This window comes from Zootoca vivipara, chromosome 12, assembly GCF_965207765.1.
Source record: "Zootoca vivipara chromosome 12, rZooViv2.hap1.1, whole genome shotgun sequence".
Taxonomy (NCBI): Eukaryota; Metazoa; Chordata; class Lepidosauria; order Squamata; family Lacertidae; genus Zootoca; species Zootoca vivipara.
In genome coordinates, this window is record NC_142595.1 from 38,426,653 (window position 1) to 38,437,287 (window position 10,635).

General features: G+C 48.3%; 1 protein-coding gene across 2 annotated transcripts; it reads right to left on the reverse strand.

The window, feature by feature from the left end:
• Positions 1-258: 258 nt before the first annotated feature.
• On the reverse strand, positions 259-9,186 carry LOC118095159 (extracellular fatty acid-binding protein-like). Of its 2 annotated transcripts, XM_035136188.3 has the most exons (7): positions 9,001-9,159; positions 6,790-7,055; positions 5,719-5,861; positions 4,758-4,828; positions 2,920-3,030; positions 888-989; positions 259-365 (listed from the first exon to the last, which is right to left on the reverse strand). In XM_035136188.3, the coding sequence occupies exons 2-7, from the start codon at positions 6,877-6,879 to the stop codon at positions 349-351; spliced, it is 534 nt and encodes a 177-aa protein (XP_034992079.1). In that variant the 5' UTR covers positions 6,880-7,055; positions 9,001-9,159; the 3' UTR covers positions 259-348. The 2 variants fall into 2 exon arrangements, with proteins under 2 accessions (XP_034992079.1, XP_088511190.1); XM_088655064.1 differs by lacking the exon at positions 6,790-7,055 and having other exon boundaries at positions 9,001-9,186.
• Positions 9,187-10,635: the final 1,449 nt, after the last annotated feature.

A 10,635-nucleotide genomic window follows, 5' to 3' on the forward strand; every position in this document is an offset into this window, starting at 1 on the left:
GACCATCCGCAGGCCGGATTTAGAAGGCGATTGGGCTGGATCTGGCCCCTGGGCCTTAGTTTGCCTACCCATGGAGTAAACAAACAAACAACAACCACCCTCATTCTCTAAGATGCAGTAGTGACTTGAGGCATTCAGAAGTGGGTCAAAGGATTGGGCTCTCCCCGCCCCCAAACATCACCTTTTAGGGGCATTTAGTTAAAGCAACATATTTCCATTTATTTCTGTGCCCATATTCTTCTGCCACCACACAAACACAAACCGCATTGATTTGCAAAAGGGCCTTCTCCTCTTTATGCCTTGGCCCTAAATGGAATCGATGCCTTAAAGAAATCTCACCTATTGCCTTTATTCTCTACAGGCCACTGTGGAAACAAACCAACAAACAAGATTATTGCACCCGTCAAAAATTACTGGCTGTCCAAAGTGGGGGAATGTCCTTTGCTTATTGCTCCGGATATGTCTGGTGCCTTCGTAGCTTAGAAGGCAGCTTGTGTGTGACTCACCCAGCCCAACCCCAACCCAATGGCCTCCAGCTGGACTCCCACCATCCCTGAGCGTTGGCCAGGCTGACTCCAATGGCTGACCTGTCTGGGGAAGTTGGAAACAGGGCGACATGATGGTGAATGAACAGGTGAGTTTGTTGTGCAAGAAAAAGGGCAAAGAGATGCGAGAATTCTCCCCACGTGCACAAAATCACATTTTTACACCAGTCTTCACTTCTACAGTTCTTGAAGCTGATATCTCTCTTCCCCCAAAATGAGGCCCCCCTGAAAGTTTTTAAATTTCTAAGCCCAGTGGAGTTATGTATCTGTTCCTTAGTACCCGACAACCGGATGTTCTCCGCCTCACTGGGACATGCAAGAACAACTTCTCTTAGGTCTTACCTTCTGGGGGAAATTGTACCAAATACTTCTCTTCCAAGCCCATTTTTGCGAACAGGTTTGCAAAGACCTGCTTGGACTCTCTTGTGGGAATTTTTTCAATACCTGGAAAAGAGACAGGCCTGAACCTTGCATGCGTTTCATACCTCCCATTGCTAGAAGGCAGCATTTTGTGCAGCTAAAAAATGCCTGGAAAATATTGGAGGGGGAGGGGGGAGGAACAAAAGTGAATTTCTGGCCAAGTCTTCCAAATAAGGAATGTGAGGTGATGTTCAGGGCACAATTCCATCCTCTCCAACATCTTTCCAATGAAAATAGGGACATCCTGTTCTACATCAGGAAGCTTCTGCCACACAAATAGCTGTCATGGACACGTCAACATCGGTCACCTTGAGCCAATTGCAACCCTTCCACCTCACCTATATCACATGAGTGTGGTAAAAAATAATAATGTGTGAGGTAAGGGATTGTGTATAAGACTTTCCACATGTAATGGGAATGAAGTAAAAATTTTACGGTAAGGATTTAAAGCAGATTGGTGACCTTTTCCTTCAACCTTTTCACTCCAGAGAAGAGGACACAAAGCAATGGATTCAAGCTACAAGAAAGAAGATTCCACCTAAACATGGGCGTAGGCAGGGGGGGCAGGAGGGGGCAGTTGCCCCCCTAGAAGCAGGGCCGCTGGCCAGGCTGCCCCGCTGCCCGCCGCCGCCCGGTGCCGTCTCCCATCTCCCTGGCTGGCTGTGGGGCGGGTTGAGGGAAAGCCCCAGAGCCGCGCAAAGCGTTTGGCTGGCTTTCCCTCCACCCGCCCTACAGCCAGCCAGGGAGAAGGGAGACGCTTTGCGCGGCTCTGGGGCTTTCCCTCCACCCGCCCCACAGCCAGCCGGCTAGAAGGGATGTCTCTCTTCCCCCTTGCTGGCTGTGGGGCGGGTGGAGGGAAAGCCAGCTTTCCCTCCACCCACCCCGGCGATCGCTGAGGGGGAGGAGGGGATCGGAACAGCCCAATTTCGGGCTGATCCTGGCGCCCCCTCACCCCTGCCGAGCGCGGAGGGGGAGGAAGGGGTCGGAGCAGCCCGATTTTGGGCTGATCCTGGTGCCCCCTCGCCCCTGCCGATCGCAGAGGGGGAGGAGGGGGTCGGAGCAGCCCGATTTTGGGCTGATCCTGGTGCCCCCTCACCCCTGAATGACCATGGCTTTCCTTGCCCCACTGTGGCCCCTCCCCCTGTGCCTTGGTCCCGCCCCTTGTCCCTTGCCCCCCCTTAATTTTGATCCTGGCTACACCCCTGCACCTAAACATTAGGAAGAACTTCCTGACAATAAGAGCTGTTCGGCAGTGGAATTTGCTACTAAGGAGTGTGGTGGAGTCTCCTTCTTTGGAGGTCTTTAAACCGAGGCTTGACAGCCATCTGTCAGGAATGCTTTGGTGGTGTTCCCTGCTTGGCAGGGGGTTGGACTGGATGGCCCTTGTGGTCTCTTCCAACTCTATGATTCTATGATCATAGGAATAGCTTTGTGTTCCAGCTTCACCATTTCCTTCATTTGGTGTGGGGGATTTATTTTCAGGATAAACAGGACTCTGTTTTTGCACCTATACACACCACTTTTAACTGTTCCCCAAGGCGAGGAGGAAAAAGGAAGAACGGGACATTCTGGGATCCAAACAGAAACCAGTACGGTTTCTGTAACTCTGTGACTGTCCCTGGAAATTCGAGGTACTTGGAGGGTCTGGGGAAAGGACAAGCATGACAGTCTGGGATCAAATCAGAAACTAGGGTAGCTTCTGTAATTCCGGGACTGTCCTTGGAAAATCGGGAAACTTGGAAGTTATGCTATGCTATCTAGGGCTCATGGGAGTTGTCATCCGAAGCCTCTGGAGGGGACCAGGTTGACGCAGGCTGTCATACACCATTATTTTGAATTGCAAATCCCCTTGATTATATGGGTGGAATGGTGATATGCATAAATGTAATGACTTAATAAATGTTCTCTTTCTTCCCTCTTCAAGGTAAGGGTGGGAGTCTCCTTGGCTACATACCATAAAGCGTCAAAAAGACGGACTTGACGCCATCCCGTGTGTGTACAGCCGTGACGACGCAGTAGCTCTTACAATCTGTCTTCCCATCTAGGACGACGCCTTTACCCCATTCTGGAGGAAAAAAAGAGAGAGGAAGGCATGCGTAATGAATTGGGCTCTCCAATCGGGGGGAAATTTAGCACAAACGGGAATGTTTCCTTTAAAAATAAATAAATAAACTTGACTCATCTGTCCTTCGTGGCTGTAAGCTGTTAAAAGCGCATTAAATCATCAAACCATTAAAAAAGAAAACAAGAATGGATAATACTTGGGGGTTTTTGTGTGTGTGTGTGTGTGTGTGTGTGTGTGTGTGTTATTGAATAGTTCGTGTGACATCACACGCACAACGTAGTGTTGCATGTGACATCACACGCGCAATGTTGTGCGTGTGACGTCACACCCATTGCATGCAGGCCTGTGTGTCTGCGCAGACATTGTGTGTCTGCGATGCAGCTGTGGGGAAGAGAGAGAGAAAGTTCAGCCCTGGTCTCCACCACCAGCAAGGCACCCTGTTCCATAGGGAGAAAAAGGGTCACCCCCCCAAAAAAAAGGTTTATTCTCTGACTGTCTGCGGAGGGGGAAGCTGAACTGCTTCTCTCATAAGCAGCACCGCAGAGGCCAGCCGGCTGCCTCTATTTGCTCATTGACTTTGTGGGTGCCCAGCCCCCACAATTACGGAGTTGGCTCCTATGGGGGTTGGCATGGGTGGCTCGGGGTCGGCGGCGGCAGAGGGGCGATTGGGCGATTGCCCTTAAAAAGCTCAACAACTTTTTGTCTCCAGTTTTTTACTTCTTGGAATATGGTAACCCTAGGGGAATAAGGCTCTCAGCGGCTACCTAACCATAAAGATGGCTGCCTGTCACCACTGTTTGTGGGGATCAATCTGTTTGGCTGCTGTGGAAACTGGGATGCTGTGTTCAATGGATGTTTGGTCTAATCCACCTATGGGTCTGTGGTTCCAGGGTTCTATGGAACGTGTCCTCTGTTTAATGGGCTGTCTAGTTCAAGTCTGGCTTAAAGATAACCCTAAAACGATTGCTTGGTTTGCAACCTTTTCCTTTGGCTGTGCCAATCGGTGTCCTCCTTTTTGGCGATGCCTAACTGGCCCATCTGCCCTGCAGCAGATTTTCGGGCCACGGGAAGCATCAAGCTGCTGCTGAAGGCCACAACCACATTCAACATGTAAACATGCAAATTGACTTAAATATTACAGAAACGCCTTACGTTTCCCGTCCTCTCCCCTTCCAAAGGGAGCCCAACTGGGGCTTCTCACACTGCTTAGGGAAGCAGGATGAATGGCTGTAACCAGTGGCGTAGCAAAGGGGGGGGCGATAGGGGCGATCCGCCCCAGGTTCCACTCTGGGGGGGTGACAGTCGGTGCCCCACCCAGAGACTCCCAAGGCGAGCCCCTCCAGCCTCCTGGTAAAAAGCCCGCTCTGCACAGCATGGCACGGTGTGCTGTGCCGTGCCGCGCCAAACAAGCTTTTTACCTGGAGGCTCGGGAGTCAGGGGCGCCAACTGTCATCCCCCGTCCAGCTCCAGGGTGGCACCCGCCTGCCACGCTGTCGCTGAGCGAAGCTTTCTAGGCTGGAGGCTCCGTTTAGGCTTTTGAAGTCGCAGGGGGGTGATCCCCCTCTACGTAGCACGCATGTGCAGCTTTATTACGTAGCGATGCATGCGTCATTAAGTAGCGACGCCCCCCCCCCGGCACAGCAATTTGCTGCCCCGGGTGTCAAAGCGGCTTCCTCCGCCACTGGCTGTAACAGGTTAAAACTGAGCGGGATTTCGCTCGTACAGACCGTTATAGCAGGTATATCTTCCATCTTCCCCTTTGGTAAAGGCCACATCCATTTTGAGACAGCCATAGGGCCTGTGAAAGGAGACAAGGAGGAAAGGGGTCAGGTCACGAGGAGCAGTGGGGCAGTTGCAAAATCCGAGGCTTTGGACTCGGTAAGGACATCAGAAAAGTCTGGCTGAATCAGGCCAGCCTCAGACCAGACCCTCCAAACGTTCCCAATTTTCCAGAGGCAGTCCTGGAATTACAGAAGCCATCCGGGTTTCTGATTTGATCCCAGAATGTCCCACTTTTCCTTTCAATAGGCCATCAGAGAAATGTTGAAGGGGATGGAAGAGGACGTCCCTATTTTCCCAGGGGAAAATCTTGGAGGGAATGTAACAGAGGTTTCATCACCTTTGGCTCGGAAAGTGGCCGCCCAACTCAAGGTCATCGCAAATCCGAATTTGCATTTCAGGGGGTTAGACTAGATGACCCTTGGTCCCCTTCCAATGCTACAGTTCTATGAATCTAACATATAAGGACGTAAAAAGAGCCTTCTGGATCAGGTCAATGGCCCATCTAGTCCAGCGTCCTGTTCTCACAGTGGCCGACCGGATGCCCATGTGAAACCAGCGAGCAGGATTCAAGCTCGATAGCAACTTTCCTCTCCTGTGATTTCTGGCAATTTAGCAATTCTGGTATTTGGCAGCATAGTTAGCCGCCATCAGTAGCCCTCTTCTCCATGGCCACTAGATGCATAACGGTAGATTCAAATTAAAACTTGCTCAGTGGATACATAGTGCTGCTCTAATTTCGTCTCATCTCTCAAAATCACCACGGGGGAATCTTCAAATTCACATGTTCAAATTCAGAATTTCTACCTCATGGTGAGGAAAAGAACTCACCAGGGCAACCACACCCCAGGGTTTTCTTCTGCCTGTAGGCGATGCTACAACAGCTCAGCAAACAACAGGCAAACTTACGTTGGCAAAGTGGAAGAGACATTGAAGTTTCCATCCTTCGTGATTGTTATGTTGGCAGCCACCATGCTCATTTCATCTAAATACTCGGAAAGCATGGTGCTGTTAGTGGCAAAGATCTGCGTGTACCAGGTCTTTGGGAACTCCTGAAGACAAAAGACGGATGGCTCTTTCAGAAGGTGCAGCAAAACACTGGGGCTCCAAGCAGAAATTCCTGGCTGCCTACCAGGTACAAGTGTTCCCTTCTAATAATGGCACTTATCTGAGGAGGATCATGAGTTCCTGTCCATGCAGATGGTAAGCAGAAATGGCCATGTGCACACATAGAATCATAGAATTATAGAATCATAGAATCATAGAGTTGGAAGAGACCACGAGGGCCATCCAGTCCAACTCCCTGCCAAGCAGGAAACACCATCAAAGCATTCCTGACATATGGCCATCAAGCCTCCGTTTAAAGACCTCCAAAGAAGGAGACTCCACCACACTCTTTGGCAGCAAATTCCACTGCTGAACAGCTCTTACTGTCAGGAAGTTCTTCCTAATGTTTAGGTGGAATCTTCTTTCTTGTAGTTTGAATCCATTGCTCCGTGTCTGCTTTCCTGGAGCAGCATAAAACAACCTTTCTCCCTCCTCTATATGACATCCTTTTATATATTTGCACATGGCTATCATATCACCCCTTAACCTTCTCTTCTCCAGGCTAAACATACCCAGCTCCCTAAGCCGTTCCTCATAAGGCATCGTTTCCAGGCCTTTGGCCATTATGGTTGCCCTCTTCTGGACACGTTCCAGCTTGTCAGTATCCTTCTTTAACTGTGGTGCCCAGAACTGGACACAGTACTCCAGGTGAGGTCTGACCAGAGCAGAATACAATGGTACTATTACTATTACCCTCCAAAGCCTGATGGACCTGGGACATTTTCTATTTGTATAGAATCAAGTGTCCATTGATGAATGGGCCATCCGACATTGCAAAATTCTTCCCCAAATGGTGTCTCCTCTCCCCTCCCTGGGGTTGTCCTGCCACGGTGCTAGGTTGGAGCTCGACAGAAGACCAGAGCTGGTGGTTACCTTATTTGGGTCACACTTTTCAAAGTCATAATGCGTGGCATGGGCAGCGTAGAGGAAGGCAAGACCCAAACCAATCACCCAGAACTTCATCTTGGATCTCTGCTTTCTCGCTTCTCGGTGAGAGAATATCCTGAGACAAGTGAGCTCAAGGTATGCCAGGCTTCTCCTGGCTTTTATAGAGCTTCACTCTCTCCCTGACACACCCTCTGAAAAGCTTGCATCAAGTCCATCCGCCGTCCTTTCTTGCCCACCAGCCACGTTTTCAGCTGCAGATACAACAAGGTTGTTGTTGGCATGGGAACAGCTGCCCCAATGGCTTCTTGTGCAACACAAGGAGGTGTTGCGGTTGTCCAAACAGTGGAGGCATTTGCCTTGGCCCACGATCCAATGGGCATTTGGACAACAACCACCCGGAAAGGTCACACTCCTCTTATCTAAAGCAGGGGAAGAAGAGCTTGGAGTGGGTGACCACCCAAGGTCAATATGTTTCTTGGAGTGCAATAAATGAAGGAATGACGTCAGCTGCTTTCCAGGTCACCCTTTTGGAAAGATGCAGGAGAGCAAAGAGCAAAGATGGAGTCATGAGACTGGGCTGCTGCTGCTGCTCCCATGTCAGGAGGGATGGTGGGGCTAGAGATGTGAAGGCCCGGAAAAAAACCGGGAAAATCCGCGGGGGGGGGGGAACCTTTTTTTTCCTGAAGCCTTTTTTGTTTTCCCCCGAAAAACTGGAAAAATGGGGGAGGGGAATTAAATACTGTGGAGAGGAAATATGAATAATCGTTACTTCTGGATTTTTAAAAATTGTTTTGTGGAGTTTTTTTTTTGTTCCATATAAACTAGTAAACAGTTCAGGAGATTGTTGCTCCATTTGTTACAAATACAAATAAATATTATTTTAAAAGTAAATTCTGTTTGTGATAATTGTTTGGATACACTATATTTTTAATATGCTAGTTGTGATAATTTTATGCCCATTAAAATTATCCATAGTTATATTTTACGTTTCTAAAGTAACAGAATGACTTTCAATCTGGAAAAGAAAAAAGAAGTGCTAATGTAGCATTTCCCCCCCCCCTGAAAATTTCCTTTTTTTCCGGGAAAAACCAGGGGGGAACCGGGGTTTTTTCCCCCCGAGCTTCAAAATTTCCGGAAATTTTACATCTGGCATACCATCCCAGTGTCCTAATTTTTCAGAGACGGTCCCAGAAGCCTTCCAAGTTTCAGAATTGATCCCTGAATGTCCCTCTTGTCCTTTTCCTTCCGCATCTCAGAGAGCAATTAAAAGTGGTGTGTGTAGGTGCAAAAAATGGAGTATGGTTTATGCTGCACATAAAATCCCTGCAACAAATGAAGGAAACAGTGAAGCTGGCATACAAAGCCATTCCTGTGATGTTGAAGGAAAAAGTGACCAGTCCATTTTTAAACCTTTCATTGCAATGTTTCCGCAGCCAGCCATTTCTTAGGAGTCAAACCTCGGTTCTCAAATGGCTCCGTTTTCGAACGTTTCGGCTCCCAAACGCCCAAAACCCGGAAGTAAATGATCCAGTTTTTTTTAACTTTTTCAGAACCCGAACATCTGACACAGCTTCTGCTTGAGTGCAAGAAGCTCTTGCAACCAATCGGAAGCTGCGCCTCGGTTTTTGAACGTTTCGGAAGTCGAATTACGGAACGGATTACGTTCCACAACCGAGGTTTGACTGTTTTGTAAATGGAGCCTGACACTGTTTACTCAGAAGTAGGCCGCCTTTATTCAATGGAGCTGACTCCCCGGGAACTGGATCAAGACTGGGCAGCCTTACCCTGCAATCTGAAACATTTTGACTCAGAACTAAGTCCCACCGAGTTCAATAGGATTTCCTCCCTGTTCTGATCATTCTCACAGTTTCCTCTATTATTAATATTATTATTCCACCTTTTTCCCTCACGGGGACTCAAGGCAGCTTACAACTACAGCACATGAGTATTTGATGTGAGCACATCGACCATTAAAAAATTCCTCCATTCAGATGTGCAACATCAATAAGGGGAAGGGCTGGCCAGGAGCAGCTAAACCTGTTTGTTGCTCTTTCTTGCGATAAGAGCTGCCAAGGGAGTTCTTTTTCCCAGCACCCTTGGGAGATCACAGGATCTGCTTGCACCTTGTGACCTAGGCACCAACTCCTAGGGAGTTCAAATGGTGTATTGTGGTTGATGATGCAGGGTGAGACTTACCCAATATTTTATTCCAGTTGGCACCCCTGCCTTGGGGTGAGTTGAGTTCATGGTTGTCCTAGCACAGTGATGGCGAACCTATGACACGCGTGTCAGATGTGACACGCAGAGCACTCACTGTTGGCACACGCCCCACCGGCCCATTCACGTTGTTGTTGTTGTCCGTCCGTCCCCCCATTTGTTCTCCCGCTCCTTCTACAGCTTGTCTCCGCTAGAGCTTGCCTCCGCTGTTAAAACCTGGATCTTTTTTGTTGTTGCTGCTGCTGCTGGTAGCCAGAGATTGGATTTTTAAACCCTTTCTGTGCTGTTTTTTTTTCCTGGCGCTTTGGCAGACTATGATTGGGTGTAGCAGCGTTCGTTTTTTAACCAATTCTATGCTGGTTTTTTGTCGCTTTGGCAGACTATGTCGGTGCTGCGTGTTAGTTCCAGCGAAGGTATTATTCGTCATTTATTTCTGTCCTCTTCCCCCCCAAAAAAGTGCCGCAGCTTTGGGGCATCCCCCCAAAAAAAGCAAAGCAACTTTTGCACCCCCCAAAAAACCTCCAAAACTTTGGTTATCAGCTCCCCCCAAAAAGCTCAACAACTCTGGGCACTTTGTAATAAAGAAGGGGTTTTTGGTTTGGTTTGGTTAAATAATTAGTTTTTGGTTTATTAAATACATTATATTATTATATATTACAATTATACATTTTTGTTATTTAAACTATAAATATTGCAAAATTATGGGTTTTTTCCTCGAAGTGACACACCACCCGAGTTATGCTCGTTTTTTTGGCAAATTTTGACACACTAAGCTCAAAAAGTTGCCCATCACTGTCCTAGCAGAACCTCACTTCATCTGCCTCTGGGCTGCGGACCACTGCTGGCTGATGCTGTCCAAGCTCTCTGCCAGAGACAAGGTTTTCCCCAGCCTTCCCAATCTCTGGAAATGCCGAAGGGACAACAAGCATTTGTTCCAGCGCTGAGCCATGGGGTGAAACAGGGACTGAGAATGGCTAGAGGGATTCAAAGACAGCGGATGTCCTCTGATGTTCTGAATTCCCAGACAAGGCTTGGCTCTTCATCCTCCTGGGCAGGTGAGAAGGAAGATCCTTCCTATGGTCCACCCCAGCTCTTAGGCCCTCCAACAGTCCTCTGACGAAAATAGCGACATCCTCTTCCCCACCAGGAAGCCTCTCCTGTGTTGGAACTCCAGTACACATAGACATCATATATACATTGACACTGGTCACATCGAGCCTATTGCAACCTCTCTGCCAAGCCTACCTTGCAGGATTGTTGTAAATTTAAAACAAAATGTGCAAGGGAAGAATATAACACCTTCCACAGATAAATGGAATGAAATACAATTGTACAGTGAGGGGGGGGAAAGTATTTGATCCCCTGCTAAATTTCCCCGTTTTCCCTCTGACGAAGAAATGACCAGTCCATCATTTTAATGGTGGGTTTATTGTAGCTGTGAGAGACAGAATAACAACAGGGGAAAAACCCAGAAACCCAGAAGACAAAAGTCAGAGATTGATGTGCATTATAATGAGTGAAATAAGTATTTGATCCCCTATCAACCAGCCAGATGTCAGGCTACCTGGTACAGTAAGTCCTCCCTTGAATTCTCCCCGTCGTGCTTCTCGTTCT

What these genes read in the sequence shown, in the direction of transcription:
- LOC118095159 (XM_035136188.3), bottom strand. Translation starts at nt 6,879, where the DNA reads ATGAAGTTCTGGGTGATTGGTTTGGGTCTTGCCTTCCTCTACGCTGCC. An exon ending in GTCTCTTCCACTTTGCCAAC is followed by an intron (nt 4,829 to 5,718) that starts GTAAGTTTGCCT and finishes CTCCTTTCACAG; the next exon opens with GCCCTATGGCTGTCTCAAAA. An exon ending in AAGATATACCTGCTATAACG is followed by an intron (nt 3,031 to 4,757) that starts GTCTGTACGAGC and finishes TTTTTCCTCCAG; the next exon opens with AATGGGGTAAAGGCGTCGTC.